At 42.0% G+C, this 27,080-nt stretch overlaps 1 protein-coding gene across 1 annotated transcript in view; it reads right to left on the bottom strand.

The window, feature by feature from the left end:
* impg2a (interphotoreceptor matrix proteoglycan 2a) overlaps positions 1 to 27,080 on the bottom strand; it is a 63,422-nt gene that overhangs the window by 11,942 nt on the left and 24,400 nt on the right. Inside the window, exons 8-15 of the mRNA XM_078408594.1 lie at positions 26,911 to 27,063; positions 23,811 to 23,869; positions 23,081 to 23,101; positions 21,202 to 21,458; positions 21,029 to 21,088; positions 16,987 to 18,881; positions 15,730 to 15,949; positions 14,169 to 14,379 (exon numbers count right to left, since the gene is read on the bottom strand). Of these exons, the coding sequence (XP_078264720.1) occupies positions 14,169 to 14,379; positions 15,730 to 15,949; positions 16,987 to 18,881; positions 21,029 to 21,088; positions 21,202 to 21,458; positions 23,081 to 23,101; positions 23,811 to 23,869; positions 26,911 to 27,063 (2,876 nt within the window). The remainder of the gene's footprint in view (positions 1 to 14,168; positions 14,380 to 15,729; positions 15,950 to 16,986; positions 18,882 to 21,028; positions 21,089 to 21,201; positions 21,459 to 23,080; positions 23,102 to 23,810; positions 23,870 to 26,910; positions 27,064 to 27,080) is intronic.

The following is a 27,080-nucleotide window of genomic DNA, read 5'->3' as shown; positions in this document are numbered from 1 at the left end:
TTTCATTGGGGTTATAGAGAAAATAAAACATACTGGAGGAACTCAGCGGGATGAGCAGCATCTATGGAGGCATCCCCAGGTTTGTCTTGCTTAGTTCTTCCAGCAGTTTGGTTTCTGCTGCAGACTCCAGCATCAACACTCTTTTTCATCTCCTGGTTACAGAGAAAGTTCCGCTTAAGATTTTGACTTGGATATCCCCCAAGATTGAATCAAAAGCTCTTTAAAAATTGAAGTGCACGGGGGTATCTTGAGATCAAAATCCATTGCTCCCCGAAAATGGCAACACAAGTAGTTAGAGTCGTTAAAAAAAGCCTTAAGACTGTTTTCACTGGAGCGTCGGAGATTGAGGGGAGACCTGATAGAAGTATATAAAATTATGAGAGGCATAGATAGGGTAGACACTGGCCCCATAGCAGAAGCGTCCACGTCGCGGGGCTGGAAACTGGAAGTGTCCTGAGCTAATTCTGCTGCCACCATCGTCTACTGTACAAGTGAGGCTCCCACTGATTGTCGCGGAAGCTTGCGCCCTTTTCAGGACGGACGATGACAGTGATGTAACATTTGAAACATGGATGATGGACACGAAAGAAGTAAGGGTGGACAGTCAGAATTGTTGCCAGGGTGGAAAAGCCAGACGTGTATATCGCTTTAAGGTGAAAAGGCCAAATGTTAAAGGAGATATGCAGGACATTTTTTTTTTACACAGAAAGCAGTGGGTGCCTCAAATGCAATGTCAGGGGTGGTGGTGGGGGCAGAAATGATTGTGGCATTTAAGATGCTTTTGGATAGTCACATGCATATGCAGGGGACAGAAGGATATGGATCACATGCAAGCAGATGAGATTAGGTCAACTTGTCATCATGTTTGACACAGACATTGTGAGCTGAAGGGCCTGTTTCTGTGCTGTACTGTTCTATATTCTATGTTTTAAAACTGAAATACAATTTTGGACTAGATATTTTAAATTGATTTCAAATCGAAGATTTGATAGTGTAGAACAAAGTTGTAATTGGGAGGAGAGAGATGGGTCAGGAAAAGAAGGTTGGCTGTGGAAATAGCTGTGGATTACAAGAGGAGACAAGAGGCAAAATTATTGAAGTGTGTTGATCTGCTTTGAAAGAATGAGCTAAGTAGATGGGGCAGTACATCCAATTGTCAACAGAGCAATGATTTAGGTAGTAAGAACAATATGCATTGGGACCTACACAAAATATTTGCATGTAGATCATTATTAACTACACAAAAGAAGGTAATGGGATCATGGCTAAAGATGCCAAAATTCAATTCCAACAAGTGCTGCAGTGTAACAGATGATCTCAAGAGCAGTAATGGCCCAATGGGCCAAACTGTCTGTATAATGGTCAACATAACACGAAATGACATTAACTAAGCAAAAGAGGAAAAAGAAAATATCATACAGGATCTATCTATCCCTGAGATCTGACCACTAAATTCTAAAGGCAATACTCCAAGCTATTCAAAAAATACATTAGAGCAGTGGGTTTTTGTTTCCAAAAAAATCTGCTCACTTTATAAACCCAGAGAGCCAACATTTCTCACTGCCCTAAGGTTGGTTGCATTTCCTCCCAGTCCACCCTTAAAAACAAGTGACCGTTATAACATCTGCTTTTTCTGGGAATCCCTCAGGCTAAAGTTATCATAGAGTCATAAAGGATGGAAACAGGCCCTTCAACCCAACCCCTTAGTGCCGACCCAGTTGCCCATCTCTGATCCCATTTGTCTGCCTTTCACCTATAACCCTCGAAAGATTTCCTATCCATGTAAAGTTCAAACGTCTTTTAAATGCTTTCATTGAACTTGCCCCAACCACTTCCTCGTGCAACTCATTCCATAAAAGTACCATCTTCTGTGGGAAGAAGTTGCCTGCCAGTTTCCCAATAATTGTCTTCCCTCTCATCTGAAACCTATGCCATCTGGTTCTTGATTCCCCAATCTTAAGAAAAAGGCACACAATCTGTGCCTCTCAGGACATTTTACATCTTTATAACGTCACCCCTCAGTCCCCTATGTTCAAGGGAATAAAGTCCTAGCCTGCTTAAATTCTCCCAATAAGCCAGTTTTTTGAATTCTGACAACATCCTTTAAAATCTCTTATGCACTCTCTCCAGCCTAATATTTCAAGTAGCACATTGTCAAAAACTGTGTACAATACTCCAAGTGCGGCCTCACTAATGTCTTGTACAACTGCAATATATCATCCTAACTGTTGTACTCAATGCCCTGACTGATGAAGGACATTATGCCCAAAGTCTTCTTCACAGCCAAAAGCCTCTTCACCGTCCAGTCTACTTGAGACAACACTTTCTGGAAACTCTGAACGATAACATTCCCCAGAACCTACTGAAGGGCCGAATGGCCTCTTCCTGCACCTATTGTCTATTGTCCACTGTGAAGGACTTCACAAAAGGCAACACCTCGCACTTATATGAATTAAACGGCATTTGCCATTCCTCGGCCCACTCACTCAGCTGATCAAGGTCCTACTATAAATGTTAATAAACATCTTTACTCCCTGGTAGGACTAGCAAATCAACCCAAAAACATGTTGGTCTCCCCCCAGTTCCAGTGCAACCTGTCCCTCTCCACAGTTCACTTCAGTCCCACAAGAGATCCCAAAGGTCCAAAAACTTGAATCCCTGCTCCCCGCAACAAATTTTCAGCCAAGCTTTCATCTGTCCTATCCTCCTACTCATACTAGCAGGTGGCACCGGGAGTAATTCAGAGATTATTAACCTTGAGGTCCACCTTTGTAATTTTTTGCCTAGCTCCCTATATTCACTCTGCAGAACCTCTTCCCTCTTTCTACCCAAGTCATGTGTTTCAAGGTACACGACTTCTGACTGCTCCCTCTCCCTCTTGAGAACTTTCCGTGAAGGCATCCTCGACCCTCACACCACGGAGGCCACATACCATCCTGGATTAAAAAATAGTCCCCTTAACTATTGAGCCTCCTTTTAATATAGCCCTGCCTGGCTTCACCCTACTCCTCTGTACCACAGAACCAGTCTTTGAAATTGTAGTCAGTGCCAGCCATTGAATTGCCTGGTATGGTTCCAGTTGGTCATTGGGTAGGTCTTAAATCTGAGATCTTTGAGGATGACTTGATAGCAGGTAGCCTTTTAGGACCTGACCCTGATATTGAATGGGTTTCAAAGACCCAAGCCTGACTTGGTAGACCTCAATGATTTGAACTCGACAGGATGAATCCTGAGGATTCAAGCTTGGCATCAAATGGTCTCCAAGAATCAAGCCCAGTATCAGGAGGACATAGAAAAGCCTGTGGCTTCACATTATGTGACCCTGAAGACTTGGCTTCCTATCATGGTGTTTCAAGTTAAAGTATGGCTGAAACTCTCCCAGTGCCTCTACATCCTCAGACTAAGAAAGTTCATCATGTCCCAATGACTCTTACCAACTTCTTGCCACAGAAAGCGTGCTTTCAGGATGCATCACAGCTCGGTGTGGCAACAGATCTGCCCAAAACCACAAAAAAATATCAGAGAGTTGTGGATGTAACCATGTCCATAACACAGACTCCATCTGTACTTCACTCTGCCTCGGGAAAGCAGCCAACATAAGCAAGGACACTTTTCACCCTGGTCATTCCCTCTGCTCCCCTCTCCAATCACACAGAAGATATAAAAGTTTGAAAGCACCTATCACCAGATTCAAGAACAGCTTTTTGCCCGCTGTTATCAGACTACTGAATGGTCCTCCCATCATCTTCCAACCTACCTTATTGCAGACCTTGGAGTTTTTGACTGCAACTAACACTATTGTATTGCAGCACTATGTTCTGCACTCTGATAATTTTCTCTTTGCACTACTTGCTGGACTTGTGCAAGACCTGATTGTACTCATGTGCAATGTGTTTTGACTGGATGGCATGCAAACAAAGCTTTTCTATGCATCTCGGTACATGTAACAATAATGAATCAATACCAGAATGGGTGACAACATCATTGGATGTTCTGGTTGCCCTGGAGATCACCAGCATCCCTGTGCATTCGCATGCCCAGCATTTTCTTTGCATGCACACCCCACATCCTCAACTACAACAGCTTCTGTGGCCAATAATAAAATTGGTGTTCTGTATCAATCTCACGTGGAGAAGACAACTTTTCTTTCAGATTCAGAGAGTCATACACAACACTGGTCATGGTAGGGGGAAAAGAATGGTGCATAGTCAGGTAGTCAGGTCTGTAGGTAAAGTCTGCAACCTTAATTGCTACCTTGGGAACTCGATGCAGGCCTAAACATAATTAGTTAAATATTGAACTTCAGCAGTAGTGAAGAGCTTTGTTCAGAGACCAGAGAAACAGAACAATTGCCCAGAAATTCATCCCAGTTTGTAACTTCATCCCCAACTAAACAGAAGCAGCTGTACATTTTGCTCCACTTCCAAATTTCAATTCCATTTATGTCAACAGAACAGTATTTGAGGAGTATAGAGCACAGCAGGTATTATATAGTGTGTTTAGTGCTGCAGACCACTGTGAAGTTCTAAGTGAATTTCCAAAAGAGAAGTATGCATCCTGCCTGACCTTAATCATGATTCTAGATTCACATCAACTTAGTTTAGTTTAGAAATACAGCGCGAAAACAGGCCCTTCGGCCAACTGAGTGCACACCGACCAGCGATCCCTGTACACTAGCACCATCCTACACACTAGGGACAATTTACAATGATTAACAATGCTAATTAACATATAAACATCTTTGGAATGTGGGAGGAAACTGGAGCACCTGGAGAAAATCCACATGGAGAACATGCAAACTCCTTACGGACAGCACCCGTAGTCAGGATCGAACCCAGGTCTCTGGCGCTGTAAGGCAGCAACTCTACAGCTGCGTCACTGTGCCGCCCTAAAGGGCCTGTCCCACTTAGGCAATTTTTTAGGCGACTGCCGGCGACTCTCAAAGTCGTAGCAGATCGCCAAAATTTTCTTTTACCCAACGACAATGACCACAACAATGCCGAGTCAGATCAAGATTACACCGTCTTCGGAAACATCGCAGAAATTCCCACGCTGTCAATGCTTCTCCGGCGTCCTAATTTTCGCTGAAATCACTGACAAGTCGGTAAATACTTGAGAGTTTTGAAATATAACATCTTGCTTGGGTTACTTGAAAACCAAGATTCACGGTAACAAGGCATAAACTGGATTTACTTCCAGTTTACTAATAGCAGTATTAAGAAATTTAATTTTAAAAGTGGTTAAATGGATTTTTGTGAAAAGTGTGTGGGCATTCTTTGAAAATGTACGAGATATGCATATCTGGTTTCTGGGTTGCATATCTGGGTTGGGAGCCTACTTTAAATTTAATCGCTGAAGGCCATAAACATCGCGAAAATTCCCACGCTTACCTGACCGTCAAACTGTCGCCTCCAATCTACCTGTCAAATGTCCTGACAGTAAATAAATTGGTTAAACACAAGTATTTTATGGTATCTTCAAATGACTTTACTTATTTTAATATTATGTGCTTCTAAATGCATCTAAGATAACCTAGCAAACCAGGGGACAGCATGCGACAGCGCCCGCAATAAGCAACGATACCTGGCGACAAGCCAGCTGTCGCCGAGAAATTTCACTCCAGTTGATTTCTCAGCGACACGCTGAGATCCACTACAATTCTTGGAAGACTCCTCACGATCATGCCCGCAAAACCCCGGCGAACTGTCGGCGACAGCCTAGTCGCTGGCTGTCGCCTTAAAATCGCCTAAGTGGGACAGGTCCTTAACTGTGTTGGGTTACTGCAAAGTGACTTGGCAATCTCTTTAGCAGTAGGAAACCAGCAAGAAGCGAACACACCACTACCTTCTCTGGGCACCCATGAATGGACAGTGAATACACCCCTTGCCAGCAACCCTCAAGATGTCAATGATTTCTTTGTTAAATGTTGTGCATCACCAAATAGACAGTATCTGCTGAGCGTTATTTTTGTAACCAACAAGTTACTTTTCATCATTCTGAAAGTGGCTTTGGGTTGGCATTCAATGACCTCATCCAGTGGAATGCATTGATGGTTTTTGAGTAACAGAGTGACTTTAAAGGGAGTGCAGTGAAAACAAATCAATGGGACTGTTGTCAAATTTAGACATATTCAGAAATATTTATAGTACATTATTTTTCCATTATTGAAACTGTTACTAACTGCCATTGAGGGAAGGCGGCAGATGGAATGGAACTCATCATGGACATTACAAAAAAATCACTTGCTCCAACTCTGTCAATATTTAATGACTTAACCATGCTAAGGAACCTACTAAGGAAGCACGAAATTCCCATGATTGAATGCAAAAGATGCTGGAATTCTTGCAGAATTTTATCAGCCTCAGTATCATATTACTCAAATATTTAATGTTTTGCCTATTGTAAACAAAATTAATAATTCACTGAAATCAATGCCTGATGCAAATCTCATATAGGTAAATCCTACCATTGAAAAGAAAAGTGACTCATGCATTTAGACAAGTGCAGCCGCATACTGGCTGTGACTGTTATAAATTTTAGATCAAACATTTCCCTTCTAAAATACTTCACGACATTCAAGATTTCAGTGGTTGTTATTTCTATCAATATCTCAAAACTCTTTTACAATCAATTTTTTCCTGTGCTACACTTGAAGATAAGACAACAGCCAGACCATCACAATTTCCAATCAGTCATATATAGGATTATCAAACTTTTACTGCATCAAGTTTCTTTCTTCAGTTGAGAAGCCAACTTACTAAATATTGGAGGACACAGAGTCCTTACTAAATATTGGAGGACATAGTGCTGTAGTAGCAACTCAGCAGTTCAGGCAGCATCTCTGGAGAACATGGATAGGTGATGTTTCGGGTCGGGACTCTTTTTCAGACTTCAGTCTGTGCACCTATCCATATTTTCCAGAGTTGCTGCCTGACCCACTTTTACTTCAGCATTTTGTGTCCTTTTGTGTAAACCAGCATCTACAGTTCTTGTTTCTATATATCTTTACTAAATACTGGGTCCTCTTCTCCAGATGCTGCTACTTATGCATTACAATCAGTGAGAACTACATTATTGAGTAGTATGATTTTTGAGAGGATCTTTTCACACTATTCTACTTACCCAGCCCAAACCACCTTTAACTCCTTTGCTAGGATGTTGCCAAGACTCAAGAGCCTGAGTTAAGGAAGAGGTTGAGTAAGCTAGAACTTTATTCCTTGGAGAACTGGAGGATGAAGGGTGATCTTATAGAAGTGTATAAGATCATGAGAGGACTAAAAAGGGTAAATGCACAGTCTTTTACCCAGAGTAGGGAATCAAGAACCAGAGGACACAGGATTAAGGTAAGGGAGGGGAAAGACTTAATAGGAGCCTGAAAGGTCAACTTTTTTTTTTACACAAATGGTGGAAGGTATATGGAATGAATTGCTAGAGGAGGTAGTTGTGGCAGGTATTATCACAATGTTTAAAAAATATTTGAACAGGTACATGGATAGGATAGCTTTAGAGAGATGTGGGGCAAACGCAAGCAGGTGGGACTAGTGTAGATGGGGGGGGGGGAATGGTGGTTGGCGTGAGCAAGTTGGATCGAAGGGCCTGGTTCCACACTAAATGACTGTGTGACTCTATTACACAGCTGTGTCCAACCCCACACTGAGGAACCTGATAAAACCAGACCACAAACTTCAATGCCTCCCCACAACGAGGTGCAGGAATACTTCAAGCACAATCAGCCTTGGCAACTCACAGGTTCCATATTCAGAATCCAGAGGCATAAAATCCTTGTACACAATTAAAGAAAGACAGAATTTTAGATGAAACCCATTTAAAAATGCCTCACTATTCAACACTCTTAGTGAAAATGGGATAAAACAGTGAAAACATAATCCTTTTCAATGTTAAATGTCACGTTAAAAGAAAGTATTACTTAACTTAAACAACAATTCAAACCTGTGGAACCAGAAACCTGAATACTTTATACAAGTTTATACATGGACTATTACAAGGACTTATTGCGGTCATCAAGGGACGCAAGTCCTCACTGAATAGCTGATGCTGAATAACAGGAGTTGACAAGTCCATAACTGACCAATGCACCATCTCCACACACCCCTGAACTTTTATTTTGTAAGGACTTCATGATATGCGCAAGGTATTACACAAAGCAACATCTGCTTTATTTGCACATAATTTTCTGAATGGCAAATGACCTAAACAAAAAGCCCTGTATGATACGGTAGAAATAAAACAACATCAACTTGTTTCTTCATTTCTTTCCTTATTAAATATGGTTTGCCCCCTGTATATAATAATCACAATCACATTAATCACAATAAAACGTTATTAGCCAAGTATGTTTTGCAACATACGAGGAACTTCATTTGCCATACAGTCATAACAATAAAAAGCAACAGGACACACAAAATACATTTTAACATGAACATCCACCACAGTGACTCCTCCACATTCCTCACTGTGGTAAAAGGTGGAAAAAAAGTTAAATCTCTCCCTTCTTTGTCCTCCAGCCGTCGGGGGCTCTAACCTTCCGTTGACGGGATGATCTTAATCCCGTAGCCAGCGGCGAGCCTTGCTCGTTGGGGTGATCAAGCTCCTTCATCGGGGGGGGGGGGGATCTCAGCTCCCCGCGCCGGCGATCTACCCCGGGTCAGGACCAGTCAAACCTTGTGCAGCTTTTGGAGCTCCCGACCGGTCTCAACCCGAGACTGCGAGCTCCTGATGTTAAAGTCCGCAGGCTGCATTGGAGCGTCGATCCCAGGCAAGGGATCGCAGGCTCAGATGATAAGTCCACGCCCCCTTGGGGACTCGCGGTCAGTCCCAGGCAAGACCTCCAGCTCCGTGATGTTAGGCCGCAGAGCGACCAGAGATACGATCCGGAAAACAATCGCATCTCCGGCAAGGTAAGAGCTTGAAAAAAAGTTTCCCCCGACCCCCTCTCCCACCCCCCACATAAAACAAACCAGAGAACATTTACACAAACTTTTACAACTTACCAAAAATAACAAAAAGAGTTTGAAAAGGACAGACAGACTGTAGACGAGGCAGCCAACGTGCGGCGCCCCCTGGAGGTATATTATGTGGATGGAGTCCTCATCCCTGTCTCTCCCTTATATCCTGTAGTTCTGCTCGTTCTGCCTTCCCCAGGCAGAACAATGGTAGAGTTCAACTAGTCCTCTCCTTTCACCCCAACAGGCACCCCATCCAACACATCATCCACTGACATTTCCGCCACCTTCAATGCGATACCACCACCAGTTACATCTTCCCGACCCCACCTTTCCATAGAGACCATACCCTCCGCAACTTCTTGGTTTACTTATCTCTTGCCACCCAATCTGCTACCCCCCAGGTACTTTCCCCTGCAACCACAGGAGATGTAATAGCTGTCCCTGCATTATCCTCTCTCACTTTCATCCAGGGACCATCAGCTGTTCCGGGTGAGACTGAGATTTACATATACCTCTTCTAACCTCATCTACTGCACTCAGTGCTCCTGATGTAGCCTCCTTCATATGGCAAGACCAGACATGGTGTCTGTTTGGCTAAACACGGGCTCTGTCCGCCAAGGCCTACTGGATCTCCCTAATTGCTTACTATTTTAATTCCCTTCCCATTCCCATACAAACCTTTCTGTCCGTGGCCTCCTCCATTGTCGGAATGACACTGTTGTACATGCACACTGGAGAAATAGCACCCTATATTCTGCTTGGGTAGATTACAACCCAGCATTATGAACAATGAATTCTCCAGCTTCAAATAATAATTGCCCTACTCTATCTTTCCAGTATCCCCCACTCCTCCTCTGATGTACTTCCATTTCTCCCAACACCTTCCACCCCAAGGTCATTTTGTTCCTTTCTCCTCCATACACTCATCTCCCATCCCCAGGTCCCTCACTTCTCTTTTATACCCCTCGTACCCCTCCCGCCTGTCTCTTTCCATCCACATCCTTCCCTCGGGAGTTACATTTCACTTCTCCTCACCTTATCGTATATGTCACTCTTTTATCTCCTTTTCACCTCTAGGCATTGTCACTTACCCCACCCGCCTACCAATCAAACCCCACTCAAATGTAACCACCTATCACTTGCCAGACTTTATCCCGCCCTCGCATCTCTATTCCAACTTTCTCGCCCCAACTCCATTCAGCTTGAAGGTCCCGACTCAAAACACCACCTGTCCATTCCCCCACCAGATGTTGTCTGACTCGTTGTGTTACTCCAGCACTTTGTGTTTTGCTCAAGATTCCAGCATCTGCAGATTTTTGTGTCTCCAACTTAAAGCTGCGTCACACTATAGAAAAATACGTATATGATACGATACGATACATATACTCTAGAACTTTATTTATCCCAGAAGGGAAATTGATTTGCCAACAGTCATAAAACACAACAAAATACATGAAACATGACATCAAAGTGATGTGGAAAGTCCAGGATTGGGGATGTGCAAGGATTGGGGGGGATGGGGGGGGGAGGGGTGTCAGTCTACCCCACGACAGAAGGGGTAGGAGTCATAGAGTCATAGTGATACTGTGCAGAAACAGGCCCTTCGGCCCAACTTGCCCACGCCGGCTACAATGTCCCAGCCACACTAGTCCAGCTTGCCTGCACTTGGTCCATAACCCTCCAAACCTGTCCTATCCATGTACCTGTCTATTTCTTAAACGATAGGATAGTCCCAGCCTCAACTACCTCCTCTGGCAGCTTGTTCCATACACCCACCACACTTTGTGTGAAAAGGTTACCCCTCGGATTCCTATTAAATCTTTTCCCCTTCACCTTGAACCTATGTCCGCTGGTCCTCAATTCCCCTACTCTGGGCAGGAGACTCTGTGCATCTACCCGATCTATTCCTCTCATGATTTTGTACACCTCTAGAAGACCCCCCCCCTTATCCTCCTGCGCACCATGGAGTAGAGACCCAGCCTACTCAACCTCTCCCTATAGCTCACACCCTCTAGTCCTGGCAACAACCTCGTAAATCCTTTCTGAACCCTTTCAAGCTTGACAATGTCTTTGCTATAACATGTTGCCCAGAACTGAACACAATATTCTAAATGTAGTCTAACCAACATCTTATTCAACTGCAACATGACCTCCCAACTTCTATACTCAATACGCTGACTGATGAAGGTCAAAGTGCCAAAAGCTTTTTTGACCACCTTAGTTGTACAGTTTGATAGCCACAGGGAAAAGGGATCTCCTGTGGCTTTCTGAGCTGCATCTTGGTGGAACCAGTCTGTTGCTGAAGGTGCTCCTCAGGTTGACCAGTGTGTCATGGAGAGGGTTAGGAGCTGTATTGTCCAAGTTTGAGGAGCATCCTCCCCTCCAAGACCACCTCTAGTGAATCCAACTCCACCCCCAGGATGGAGCCAGCCAGCCAGCCAGCATGTATACACATCAAGGTACAGTCATCACTTTTTGTGCAATGGGTCTTTTTATGTTTTTGGTGTAAGTTATGTGTGATCAAACACTTCCCAAGTTAATGAAGTCCTGGTGGATGGCTGCAACTAGTCGTGATGGGCACTCGTAGCAGCAATTGCTGGCTATTTTGCACTTTCAAAAGCAGTGTCCTCCGTCACTTGCAGCATTGCACAGTGGCACGTTGCCAACTGAAAGCTGCTACAGAAGCCACTGATCTGTTGGAATGCAGTGCTGGGCTTCTATGGGAGCTCAGAATCCCTCCATTATGAATCCTTGAAACCAGTTAAAGTAACAGTGGAAGCATTCAGGCAAAACTCTGCTATTATGCTTGGGGCCTCCACCGGTACAGACTCATTTGGTAATCAGTGACACAATTTATATGGAAACCAGATGCACATACAGCTGTTAAAACTCACTTCACATTACCTAAACTACCTCGCAGTATCACATGCGGCAAGGCAATGAATAATGTTGCTGCACTCAGCTCTGGATTCTCATACAATCTAGGAAAACTATTTTATCCTTACCAGTATGAAGTACCAAATCTAATGCTTCTATCTATGAATGAATGTATCTTTCGTGATTTTTGATACCGAGCCCCATCGAAAATATCTTTCTTGTTTTAGAGTCATGGAGTCATAGATCAAGAAAACAGGCCCTCTGGCTCGAGCCATCAACTGCCGACCAAGATGCTGAGCTAGTCCCATTCGCTTGCATTTGGCCTACATCCTTTTAAACCTTTCCTAGCTACGTATCTGTTGAAATGATGACTTTAAAATGTTGTATTTGCACCCATCTCTACTACTGCCTCTGCCAACTCATTCCATATACCCACCACACTTTGTGATCTTAGGAGACCTACCCTGGGAAAAGGCTGTGACCATTCAGCTTATTAATGCCCCTCATGATGATGATTTTATAAATATCTACAGGGCCACACCTCAGCCAACTACCCTCCAGGGAAAACACACCCAGTCTACAAACTCTCCTTATACTGAAAATCAAACATAGAAACATAGAAACATAGAAAATAGGTGCAGGAGTAGGCCATTCGGCCCTTCGAGCCTGCACCGCCATTCAATATGATCATGGCTGATCATTCAGCTCAGTAGCCTGTACCTGCCTTCTCTCCATACCCCCTGATCCCTTTAGCAAAAAGGGCCACATCTAACTCCCTCTTAAATATAGCCAATGAACTGGCCTCAACTACCTTCTGTGGCAGAGAATTCCACAGACTCACCACTCTCTGTGTGAAGAAATGTTTTCTCATCTCGGTCCTAAAAGACTTCCCCCTTATCCTTAAGCTGTGACCCCTGGTTCTGGACTCCCCCAACATCGGGAACAATCTTCCCGCATCTAGTCTCTCCAACCCCTTAAGAATTTTATATGTTTCTATAAGATCCCCCCTCAGTCTTCTAAATTCCAGCGAGTACAAGCCCAGTCTATCTAGTCTTTCCTCATATGTAAGTCCCGCCATCCCAGGGATCAATCTGGTGAACCTTCTCTGTACTCCCTCTAAGGCAAGAACGTCTTTCCTCAGGTTAGGAGACCAAAACTGCACACAATACTCCAGGTGCGGTCTCACCAAGGCCCTGTACAACTGCAGCAGAACCTCCCTGCTCCTAAACTCAAATCCTCTTGTACCAGCAAGATCTTTGCAAATCTTTCCAGTTTGAAAACATTTTTGAGCTTATTAGTAATCACAGATCTTGTTCATCTATCATTCTTCCACTATGGACGCTTAGATATTCATTTGAAGCACTGCACTGTCCCTAGCTCGATTATTAATATTTCAAACACTCACACTGGTTAAACGTCGTGTTAACTACTTAGAACATTCAAAACTGTCCTCATTAACAGCAGCGTATCATTACTTTTCATCACTTTCATACTGCCGGCAACAAGATGAATTCTTGTAAATTGCATATTGAAGTACAGTTTCTGTAGCAGTTTGCTGAGTTTGGACATAAACTCCAAATCTGGTATTTAGATTTAGTTTGGCAGAATAATGGTTACTTTCCAGATGTAATAACAAGGAACTGCATGTGTTGGTTTACCAAAGATAGACACAAAATCCTAGAGTAACTCAGTAGATCAGAATGGTGCCATCCCGAAACATCACCTATCCATGTTCTCCAGAGATGCAGCCTGACCCGTTGAGTCACTAGACCATTTTGTATCCTCCTGTCATTATTTTACAGAGTTCACCTTATCTCAAATCAAAATGAGAAAATAAAAGGATAGATAGGGCGGCACGGTAGCGCAGCGGTAGAGTTGCTGTTTTACAGCGAATGCAGCGCCGGAGACTCAGGTTCGATCCTGACTACGGGTGCTGCACTGTAAGGAGTTTGTACGTTCTCCCCGTGACCTGCGTGTAGGATAGTGTTAATGTACGGGGATCGCTGGGCGGCACGGACTTGGTGGGCCGAAAAGGCCTGTTTCCGGCTGTATTGATATGATATGATATGATATGATAAACTTAACATTTTGATTGTCTCAAATTTAATGGGAAAACAATTCATTTTTTGATGTTACCAACAGAATAACAACAATAGAAGATTTGATCTACTGAAAACTACTAATGATCTCAGGTAACTATTTTTGATAAACAGAAAATAAGTAAGTGACTTATAAGTCAGGGAAATTGTAAATAACTGCATCAGCCACTATAAATAAGATAGTAAATGGCAGTTTAGTGTCCGAAGAAAGTCACCCACAACTTACCTGCAGATTGCTCCTTGGCCTGGAATTGTATCACATTTGCCATCATTGAGACAGAAGTCTGTGTCTATATCACAAATACTTTGACAGGGCAGGTCACCTACGCTCAGATACCCAGTATCGCAGACACATTCAGCCTCGCCTGTTTGGTGGTTGACCAGGCATTCAGAATATTCATTACAGGCTTGAAACTTGCACGGGTCTGCACCATTACCTGAAATTACATGGCATAGGTGTGCATTAGCCACAATTTGTTCACAGTGAACAATGGAACCATTTGAACGTACACATGGGATCAACTCAATATGCAGCAGACACAATGGATAACAGTGGGATGCATAATCATTCTGCAAGGAACTAATCGGAAAAAGGTGCATGAAAGACAATAAATAAAATCTCCAACTGTTTTATGTTGTATATTCTGCTTACACCAGAGTTTTGAGCTGGCTCCAATTATCCTTTCTCTGAAGACCATAAAACTGATTTCTGATATCATGATAAAGCCTTTACAGCATTGTGATCTAATATAAGCACTATTTGGAAAAAAGGCATTGAAATAAGGCATGGATTTTGTACATGCATTTGCCTACCAAAATTACTTTCAGGCAAAGGAGTTGGCAAGGGGATAAAATGGCAGGTTTAACTCCTTGGGGAGGAGAAGTTGTGGACTCCTCAAACAACTTTCCGAATTCCCATTCTGAAGAAGGGTCTCGACAAATAAATGTCACCCATTCCTTCTCTCCAGAGATGCTGCCTGTCCCGCTGAGTTACTCCAGCATTTTGTGTCTATCCCCATTCCCAGACATTTGCTTCTGCCAGTAGAAAAATGTTAAGCCTGCTGGGGGGGGGGGGGGGGCATGGCTTAGAGGTTAAATAATAATCATAATGACCACACAAATAAATGTAGATGAATGTTATTTGGACTCTTGCATACACTGAAAATATTGTTATGTGGCGCAACTCCCAACAGCTACATTGAGCATGTACCAAACGAATATCATCAACTTTAAGTGTGTTTGGAACCCAATCTGAAGCCATTCTTTATTATCTTAATGCTGTATGTGAAGATGGTTGGGCATAAGTTGATACAATTTGTAGGGATGGGGCAATCCCATTGCCAAAAAGGAACACAATAGTTTTCCATGTCTGATATACCACATGCTGGCTCTGTTAGGCAAGTACATTTTGGAAATGCCTTGGTGATCATAAGTTCAGAACAATCTCTAAGATTCTAATGGATGCAAGAGATCGCAGATGCTTGAACCTGGAGCAACAATCAGCTGGAAGAACTCAGCGGGTCAGGCAACATCAAGGAAAATGGGGCAGTCACTTTTCGGATCAAGATTCAGTCCAGATGAAGGGCCCTGACCTTTAATGTTGACTGTTCATTTCCCTTCGCATATGCTGCCTGAACCACTGAGTTCCTCCAGCACAATGCTTGTCGCTCCAGGATTCTAAGGTCATTATCAGGGCCTATCAGAGCGCATCCATGTTTCATGTAGACAAATGGAGACTCAAAAATAAAGATTGAGTGAACAAACATTGTACAGAAGGAATGGCCTACCTGATTCAACATCCAGAGAAAATCTATCTATGGCAAGGTTCATTGTTTGGTATGCTGTGTTGCAGAAGTCATCCAGGATTAGATAAACAGCATTGGTGACATCCTGTGGTACAGGCTTTGCAAACTTCATACGGCTGTTCACAATGATGCTTCCATTTCTGAAGTTCAGGATTTCAAGGTGCTTAAAATCAGACAGATTGGACTGCAAATAAGGAACAAGCTGGAAAGAAGCACAAAAAATTCCGCTGTAATATAAAGCTGCATTAATATCCACATTTTATGCTTTCTACTCTCACTTTTTTTCCCCAAATTCAAACATTATTCCAGAAGTGATTATTAAACTCAACAAACCATCAAATTCCTTGTGATGAAAATGAATGTGGTAGCGAAGTGAAATATATTAGATGCAGTGTATGTGGAATTCAGGAAAGCCTTCAGTAAAGTACTAAATTAGGGGAATATTATAAATAGTATAGGGCAGGGAGGCCATGGTAAGTAAATTGGATTAATAATTGGTTGGAGGAGAGGGAGTTGAAATTAAAAATTAGGGGTAGAATTAGGCCTGCATTTGGCCCATATTCTTCTAAACCTTTCCTAATTGTATACCTTTCCAAAATCTTTTAAATGTTGATAACCTGCCTCAACTACTTCCTCTAGCAGCTCATTCCATTATACCACCACCCTTTCTCTGGAAAAAGCTGCCCCAAAGGTTTCTATTAAATATTTCCCCCCTCACTTTAAACCTATCCCCTCTCATTCTTGATTCCCCAATCTTGGGGAAAAAAGACCCTATCTATTCCCCTCATGATTATGCGCACCTCTAAAGATCATCTCTCAGCCTCCTGAATTCCAAGGAATAAAGTCCACATCTGCTCAACCTCTCCCTGTAGCTCAGGGCCTTGGTTCCTGGCAAAATCCTGGTAGATTTTCTCTGCACTCTTTCCCATTTAATGGCATCTTTCCTATAGCAGGGTGACCATGACTGCTCAGGATCGAACGCAGATCTCTGGCGCTGTAAGGCAACTATTGCGTCACCATGCTGCCCCATGATCTTCTCTAAGTATTAATCCTCAGCCAGCTGGGTGACATCACAGCTACTGGTCTTCCTAAAGCCTTATTATAGTGTACATCAGAAACGTGCCACGGAGATTGCTAGAACTTTGTGACAAGCATTTTAAGAGTCCCTGAAAAGCAGTCATCTTAGCACTGACTACAAATTCTAGACCATAATTGACAGATTTGAAATGGTAAACTTACAAGTTCCAGGAATCGCTGCTCCAAAGCTTTGTACTCATGTGAACTTCTGTTGAACAGGTCATCTGAAAAAATCATATTTGTAACACGCAGACTAAAGAAGACTGTCAGTGCCTGCGAAGATGTACGACTATCACTTGATACAGGTTGATCTGTCGGTACTGCAGCACCATATTCTCTGTAGCCAGTTGCCATTTCTTCATCATTGTTAGATTCTTCGTGAGGATAGATTATGTCTGAATGATCCAGTTCAATTGAGATATCTTGTACCTCAGACCACTCTTCATTATCCTGCGATGCACTTTGAGATGATTTCACCTCATTGTGCTCTGTAACAGTAGCGTCACGGGGCTCCAAAGTAACATGCTCTCCCACCATGTCCTGTATGACAGACGGTATGACAGAGGGCTGTACCTCTGCAGATGTTGTCCTGGGTTTTAAAACCGAAATGGGTTCATTAGCAGAATTAACACCATTATCAGGTTCGCTGTATGCAAGAGACATGTTGGCAATGTACTCAGAATAGTGCACTCCTGTAGTTGATCGAGTACCAGGTTCAATGACTGTGGAACTATCTGCATTCTGTAGGACAGGATTGTTCAATCCAGTATCATTAAAGTTGGATAACACAGTGTCCACTGCAGCTGGTATTTTGCTAAAAGGTTGCACATCATTGGGTAATTCCGTGTGTGACTGAGTCATATTTGACGAATCCAGTATTGATTGCACTGTGGAAGAGAAATCAATGCCCAGTTCCATGGGTGCCCATGGTGATGCAGAGAGACCGCTGCTAGTGGGGAACCGCTCAGTGGTCAGTTGCTCCGGGTTGGAAACTGTTGTGAGGAATTGTTTAATGGAGCCTGTGGTGGGTGTCTCTGCTGCCTCCTCTTCTGCAGGCAAAGACTTTGTCATTGTGTGTCCTGTGGTGGCTGATGCCAACATTTCTTGCTGTATGGTGGCCAACTCAGTTAACATGTGCCCCTTGGCATAAGGTCCTGCGGCAAACTGTTCCAAGATGAATGAATCAGTGGCTTGGTTTTCTCTGGCAGATGTCTGTGCTCCAGACGGTTGCATGACAAAGGTTTCTGTTATTGCTTGACCTTTGGTGGATAATTCAGTGACTGGCAGCACTGAAACCAAGTCATTTTCAGCTGGTTCAGATGTTTGCATCGTTAATTCCAGAAAATCTTCTGGCGTCCATTCAATTGGGGCTTCTTTAGTTATTGCCTCTGCAAGATGAGGTATGATTTCAGCACCAAAACCTGAAGCTGCTTCATTTGACCAAAGTGCATCTGCTTCATTTGAGATGATTGTGGCCGTGCCTGCTGCAGTTGGATTATTAATCAATTCCTTGATACTAACGTCGGATTGATTTGCATCATAATCCATAGACAAATCATCCTGGATCTTCGCACCTCTCGACTGATTAGGATTGCTTTTCTGTGCCCCACTTTGTGGCTTGTTGGAAGAAACTGATCGAGAAGCTATCGTAGTCCAGGACCACAAATAATCTTCTTCAATCCCAGAACCAGATTCGGAGTCAAAAACAGTGCCTTTGTCAAAAATGGACTGCTTTATTATACCGTCAGATACAAGGATCTGCGATGTGAGGGGATCTGAGGTCCCTTCTGTTTTCTCACCAACATTAATTGTTGCGGACACATCTGTTCCAGATGGTGCGAAAAGTGTGAACTCTCTGCTGCTTGGCAGTGGCATTGTCTCCTCAGATATACTTTGTGGCTCCAAAAAAGTTAAAGTGACAGGGGAGGCTTCTGCGTTCCACCACCTGTCCTCGATTGTTTGGACAGACGGCAGATCAATAATTGTTGAATGTAATTGTCCTGATGCTTCATTACTCTCCAGGAAATGTCCTTCTTCATCCCCTTTGTTTAAAAGTTCTAAAGCCAAAAGCATAAATTCACAGGTTTTTTAAGAATGTAGTTAGGTTAGTTCTGATAACACCTTACTATTCTATACTTCAGTGATAGGCTGTGGACCATATAAGTGATCTTGCAGCTGGCAGCTTTGTCTTAAATCTGCTGATTCCACCAACATAACGGGTGCTTAATACGTTGGAAGAAGCCAACAGGCTAATGGGTTCAATTGTTTAAATTGAGGAGAGCAACAATTGTCAGATACTGGATGAAGCACTTTATTGGGGAAACTCACAAGTGGAATGTGCCACTGAGAAATTTATTTTCATCTCTCACCTGAAAGGCTGAGCCTTATGTTGAGATTGTGATCCCTGGGTCTACATATCCTCGTCCTGCTCAAAAAGCTTGGCCATGCTATCTTTAATCCTCTGAGAGTTTTGACGGTGAATGAAAATTGGCATGAATATCATAGTTGTGAGTGTCAAGGTTGAATGAAGTTGGGCAAACAGCTTGATTTGATGGGAAAGGTTAGATTTCATGGGATTTAAACCAAACAGTAATGTTCATAAATTAATTAGCCATGGGAACAGAATCAGGCCATTTGGCCCAGAGTCTACACCGCCATTCAATCATGGCTGATCTATCTTTCCCTCTCAACCCCATTCTCCTGCTTTTTCCCATAACCTTTGACATCCCTGCTAATCAAAAACCTGTCAATCTCCACTTTAAAAAAATACCTTGAATCCTTTCTAAAGGTATGTCCTAGCAAGGTAATGCTAATGATAGATATTGTTCACTTGACTTCCTCAAACAATATATGTCTTAAAAACATATGTGTCATATGTTAATGCACTAAGTGGATAAAAAAACATTTTATCACACAAATGTGCAAAATCTATATTTTATGTAGATAGAGTTTCATAAGTTTTGTACTCACAGCTGCCAACAACAACATATGACAATTTCATTCACGTGGTCCTTAAGGGGGTATTCTGGCAGAAGTGCAAGTTGCCATGCAACATTACCTAGTGTTATTGTCAGCAGGGGCACCACGTCAGATTAGCAGAGAGGAGTTTCAGAGTTCCATCCATTCTGCTCTGGTCTTTGTCAGGAATACTTCATGGGTTGGATCATGCTGACAGCCAGCCACTGGCTCCATACAGATGTGCATCTGGCTACAAGGCCCATATCAGCACACAGCGTGCCAAAGTATACAACGTGCTGGAGGTTGGGTGACAATACATCTGACCTCCCAGATCATCCCTGCACTCACCACTGAGTCTATAGTCATCTAGCGTGGAAACAGGCCCTTTGACCTGCCGAATTCTGGTCAATCATCAACTACCACTTACACCAATTCCACATCAATTCCATTTCATTCTCCCCACCAATTCACCCCAGATTCTCCGAAGAAAAGTTCAGACCCGAAACGTCACCCATCCTTTTTCTCCAGAGGTGCTGCCTGATCCGCTGAGTTACTCCAGCACTTTGTGTCCCAATGCATGAAAATTTACAGCGGGCAATTAATCCACCGCCCCACACATCTTTGGGATGGGAGGAAACTGGAGCGTGCATGGAAAACTCGTATGGTCAGAGGGAGTACATGCAAGCTACACACAGGTGGGTCCCCAATGTCATGAATAAAGCAGCGGTAGAGTTGCTGCATCACAGAGCCAGAGACTCAAGTTCGATCCTGACTATGGGTGCTGTCTGTGGCGAATTTGCACGCTCTCCCTTCTGATCACATGGGTTTTCTCTGGGTGCTCCAGTTACCTGCACAGCCCTGATCCTATTTAGACCAGGGAATACTATGGTCCACCTCTTGCAATAACATGGACTTGTTTTTTTTAAAGTGTGCTTTGCACCAACGTTTTGATTTTTGCACATTTTTCCTAATTATTGTCTTGCAGAATTTTATGTGTAATTAATGTATAATTTATGCATATTTTATGTTTTTGTGTGTTTGTCTGAGTTTATGTGCCTGTAATGCTCCAGCGAGCGAGATTTTCATTGTACCTGTACCTCACCGTACTTGAGCACATAACAGCGAACTTAACCTGATTAAATACAAACTGGCCCAACAATAGCTTAGAGCTTTGTATGTTCCCCAGTGCATCTAGCTTGCCGCTTGGCTAGAGAGAAAGCACATAAAGATACTAAAATATAGATACCTATTTTCTGGTCTTCCAGTTCAATTTTAATGCTGCTTAATGCTTCATTGATTGAATGCTCTGTAAAGAAAAAAAATTCAATGGAACAAGGTTTGAAATTTTGTTTCTGCAGAATTTGAACTTCAGCATATTTTCCAATTCCAAGTTTAATAATCATAAGTAACAGCTTTTACCATTCATAAAATGAAGAGTCTCTGGATTGAAAGTTAGTGATCCATTTCCGATTAGATTTTCCTTATGCAAGGCCTCAACTATGTAATTCCTAAAGTCAGTAATTGTACATGCAGCTGTAGGTTGATTTTGGGTTTCATGGGGAAGGTCATCTTCCATGTTTTCGGAGTTTAGGTTGATGAATTGAAGTGTTTCATTTGGTAAAACGCCAGTGTTCACATCGAATGTAACAGTGCAGTGAACTGTCACATTACTACTGCTACTCAGGATGAAATAAAAATAAATAGAGATTAACCGAGCACACAATTACTGCAAATATAAATTAACAATCAAGGATATTGTGGGAGCAAACAATTTCTATTTACATAGAGAAGATAGTACCAATGAGTTCAGAGCATGTAAATAGAGTTTGTGAGCATTAGAATGTAATTTGGAAATAGCTAATTTACATAGTTGGGGAATTTGACAGTCGGTGATCTGAGATTAACATGATTTTCTGTTTGCTGACATTCAAGTCAACACTATATTTAGCCACAAAAGGCTGGAGTAACTCAGTGGGTCAGGCAGCATTTCCAGCGAAAAGGAATAGGTGACTTTTCGGGTCGAGACCTTTCGACAGACTGAGATTCAGGGGAAAGGGAAACGATAGATATAGAGAGATATAGAACAAATTAATCAAAAATATGCAAAAAGGAACAATGATCAAGGAAGGATGGAGCCCGCAATGATCCATTGTTGGCTGTGGGCTAGGTGATAATGAGTTACACAGACAGTGAAACTCCACAGGTCAATAGTCAGACTAGTACGACGACTAGGTGGGGGAGGGACGGAAAGAGATGGGATGCAAGGGTTCCTTGAAGTTAGAGAAATCAATATTCATACCGCTGGGTTGTAAGCTGCCCAAGCAAAATATGAGGTGCTGTTCCGCCAATTTACATTTGGCCTCACTCTGACAATGGAGGAGACCCAGGACAGAAAGGTCAGTATGGGTTTGGGAAGTGGAGTTAAAGTATTTGACAACTTTTGATCACGTAGGCCAAGGCGCACTGGGCGAAGGTGTTCAGCGAAACGTTTACCCAGTTTGCATTTGGTCTCGCAGATATATAGGAGTCCCCACCTAGAACAGCGGATACAGTAGATGAGGTCGGATGGGGTGCAAGTGAACCTCTGCATCACCTGAAAGGACTGTCAGGGTTCCTGGACAGTGTCACATCTGCAGTTCCTTCCTGCACATTATATTTAGCAGTTTAACAGAGCCGGGTAGAGACAAGATATGGACATAATGCAACTACCCTGTGGGCACAATAGACCATTCCCACTGCAGCCGTGAAGAAAACCCTTCTTCACTCAACTCTAAGCTAAAAGAAATGGTTGATTGAATCATTTATTCAGTTGCAAAAAAATGAAGATTTGTAATTAGATTAAAAAATAACAAATTTAACTAATTTCCAGTGCTTATCCAATTTGACAAGGTTTCTCTAAACAATCTATCTTTTATTTCAAAAGCTGCCTGAAAATTACTCTTTTAAATCTTTGTGAGGCTCCAACTTTTGTAATCTTTTTTCAAAGTAATACGACACTTTAAAATTTTTATTTTGGAAAGAATTCTCTCCAAAAAATTTGGTTAGAGGTAGAGCATGCCTTGATCTGGCTGTTGCCTTAAACACAAGAAAGTCAGGTATATTAGACAGCAAATCCCAGCATTCAGATGCCTAACAGGCACATTTCAGTTGGAGAACTTTATAATATATGAACAACTGCTTTATAAACACAAAAGAAAATCATTTAAAAAAGTGCATAAATCTATTTACTGAACTCACTCCAGGATTTGCAATGGATAATGTGTGTATATATTTACGATGACATTTTGCATTATTTTACCTGTCTGGATTCTGGCTTTTCCTAAAATAGAAATTAAAACATTAATAATATATTTCAGTATTGAAACATAAAATATTAAAATTGTAATAATTTACCCATATTATTTTAAAGTTGAAAAATTATTTTCATTAAGTGTAGATGGGATAGGAAAATTGCTTAGATACATTTAGCAGATAAGCTTATAGAAAAACTAAACAATAAAATAGCTTGTAATGAGACAATAAAATACTCTACGTTATGGTATAATACATTTAGTTGCTTGGCTCTATAACTTACAAAAAATACCAAGTAAACACCCACTTCATGTCAGAATCACTCTTTGAATTTATAAACTACTAGACAAAGTGGGCCCAAACCTCTCCTGCATTGGTACAGCACCCTGTCCCTCCCCCCCTCCCCTCTCTCCTCAACACCCCCGCCCCTCTCCCTTCTCCCCCACTCCCCCCTTCCCCCCTCCTTCCCCCCTCCCTCCTCCCCTCCCCCTCCCCTCCTTTTAAACTTTAAAATGTGAATAACTTTAAAAATATACACCGATTTCAATAAAACTACTTGCATTATCACTAAAGTGACAATGGTGAGTAAGGTGGGCCTAAAATTGTCAGGCTATCGTGTACCTATTTGGCTGAAGTTCAGTCACAAACAAGATAACAAATGAGAGTTTTAGTATATAGATACATTAAATGATACCCAATGCATAGTACATTACATTTTAAAATTAAAGTTCCCAAACCTGAACTCCAAGATATTAATTGTTTGATATCCTGGGAATTTTCCAAAGATATTTTCCATCTGAAATTTAAAAAAATATGTACAATGAAAGCTTTAGATTTTGAAAAGAACCATTTGGAATATAGAAACAGTAATTATTTACTCAGATTTCCTGGAACAACGTGACAACATTGGACTAACATGAAAATCAAGCAGAACAACAGACGTTGAGGAAATAATACTAAAGGTCAGGAATCACGCACTACCCTGCGACAGAAGTACTTTAGGTTCTTGATTCACAAGCACTGTAATTAAACTTTAAGTCTGCATCTGGATGATTGGAGCAAAGTCAAATCATTATTTTTGTTACGTACAATGCCATCAGCCAGATTTAATACCAGTATTAGGCTATATTGCCAACCTTGTAAATGTACATGTGCAAATGAACAGATTTTCAGGTGGCCTACGTATGCTATCCAGACTCTGCGTCAGATTTAAAACATTCACTTCACTCCTCCATTGTATGACTTATTTCAACATCCACTGTTACGCTTATGCCAGTATAGCCTAGGAAAATAAAGGTAATATGTTGCACACATGCGTGCATTTATTCAAAAGAACACCAAACTTGAGGAAACTTTTCTTCCTCCAAAGTAGTGATGATTTATGTTGCCCTGAGCTTTAGAGCACTAAAGGAAATACGTAAATACAGCAGCCATGTCAGTCAACAACACACTTTTATTCTTTGAATCCTGCTGACGTTAAACTGCCTTTTGCTGCTAAAGTTAAAAGATAAGCCTATTCATGTTGTCCTTAACCCGCCCATCTAAAGTTAGAAAATAAGATGCCTCCAAAATAGTGGTATGAAATAAGGTAGGAAATATGGAAGGAATTCACACACTTTTATTCTTCAGTGAAGACAAACCAATTTGATAGCTTGTTTGCATTTCTCAATACATTTTAAATCTGGGGCACTGGACCCAGCTTGCACCAACAATGATCTAAACTACAAAACTAAACTACTAATTGATAAAACATTCCTCTTGAATGAAAAATTTACAATATAGGTTGACTATTATTTTCCTCTAGTTAATGTGAAAGAAGACATTTGGCACACCCTGGAATCATTGAAAATCCTATTGGAGAGCACCTAATTAACAGTATGGTGGTCTTTGGCTGGATATTTTATTTAAGATGAAATACTTTGTGGTATTGTAGTTGGAATGTTTGTCAAAATAAGTTGATTACAATAAATGTTACTTCCATCATTCATTGTCTTGCAGAACTAATTCTTTAGTTTAGTTTAGAGATACAGCGAGGAAACATGCCCATTGGCCCACCGAGTCTGCGCCGACCAGTGATCCCCGTACACCTACACTACCCTACACACACTAGAGACAATTTACAATTATATCAAGCCAATTAGCCTACAACCCTGTACGTTTTTAGAGTGTGGGAGGAAACCGGAGATCCCGGAGAAAACCCACGCAGGTCACGGGGAGAACATATAAACTCCAACCGAGGCTTTCATGTTCCTTGAATCCTCCATTCATTTGGTATGCTTGGAAAACAGTGTGTGGTTTGAGAATCTGATGGAAATACCATGGCCTGCATGAATGCAATGAGAGCCTCAGTGATGGGAATGATAGCCTGGGAGAGAATTACCTTGGTAATTATGCCTGTGGATATGGAGAATCTGACAAAGAGAATATTGATGATACCTCTCCAGTGCCTGGAGGTGCCTGCTCTCGGTAGCCCAAAATTCACAAACATACTGGAAGGCAGGGATAACTACTGTCCAGTTGACCAATGTTTGAGGCCTTGATCTTGAAATCAACTTTTTCCCTCAGTTGGCCAAATGCTGCATGAATGTATTGGGCATGATGGTGAATTTGATCATCAACATCTGCCTTCACTGGGAAGTGACTCCTGCAATATGAGGTGGTCATCATTTCTCATCATAGACCTTCATTGTTGTCGGGTGGTGCTATACAAGGGTCAAGTTGGGGGAAGACCTTTGCCTTGCAGATGTTGAGAGCAAGGCTCAATTTTCTGTGAATGTTTTGATGATTACTCAAAACGTCACATCTGAACCCTGCACACGTGTTATCTGCCTACTGCAGCTCCGCAATTATAGTTGAGGTAATCTTGGTCTGGAGTGGAGGCGACATATGTTGAACAGTTGACTTGGAGGGTGACCTTCACTCTAGGGTGAGGCATTATGGCAAGAAACATTGTCAAATGTGTTGGGCTATAAAGGTGGTAATAACAAACAGAAAGAAGCAGGAATGGGCCCTTGAACGGCTTGGCCATTTAATAAAATCATGTGTGATCTCATTGCAACCTGATTCCCATCTACATGCGGTAATTGGATTATTAATTTACAAATTTTTTGTTTATTATATGTTATCTATGAGTATTGCCTTTACAGGCCTGTTATGCTGCTGCAAGTAAGAGTTTCACTGTTCTGTTGTGGGTACTTTGGAGAATTAAACACTCGACTCTTAGTCTTTCACCCACTTCCTTATCTGGTGTCTATTGACTCTCTGCCTTAAAAATATTCATGAACTCTGCTCCCACCACCCACTTTGTGGAGGAAGAGTTTCAAAGACTCTCAACTTTATGTGAGAAAAGCATTTCACCTCATCTCTGAATTAAGTGGTGACCCAGTGACTGGCGGACTAGATTTTCCCACAAGAAGAAACACATCATTTCCGATTCAACAAGAAATTTTCCTTACCAATGTAAGAATTCTAATTTATTTCAAGATTCGTACCCAACATTAGGCAAAAGCCCCCCCCCCCCCCAAAATGTTTATTTTAGTCTAATTAAACTTAGTACAGCAAGTTTCTTTAAGGTTGCTCCCAACTTGCACTCATGTGCTGTAAAGATATGGCATTATAATTATTTCAAGCACTTACCTTCCTACCCAGCATGAGCAACTCAGTCAAATAACTCATTATGTACAATGTATTGTGGTTGTTGTCATCAGAATTGGTGACATAACTAACAATTAGCTTATAAATTGACTCTAAGTTTTAATGCTAACATTGATTGGCACAGACAACCACTTTTCCAGGCTTTCATATTTTTTTTAATCCTCTGTGAAACCTTAAGTTTACCTTGGCATGGACATGATCAGTCAGTTTCTGATAATCCCACATAGCTGGATCAGTGAGTTCCTCCCCAGTATAATTCTCCCCAGCAAGCTGGATAAAGAATTCCACAATTTGATTTGATGGCTTCTTTGTAACTTGGTCAGTTTCTCCAGGGGTCTGTGAGCGTGTAGGAA

This window comes from Rhinoraja longicauda, chromosome 12, assembly GCF_053455715.1.
Source record: "Rhinoraja longicauda isolate Sanriku21f chromosome 12, sRhiLon1.1, whole genome shotgun sequence".
Taxonomy (NCBI): domain Eukaryota; kingdom Metazoa; phylum Chordata; class Chondrichthyes; order Rajiformes; family Arhynchobatidae; genus Rhinoraja; species Rhinoraja longicauda.
Note: the sequence above shows the minus strand (reverse complement) of the source record. Positions and strands in the feature narration are given on the sequence as shown.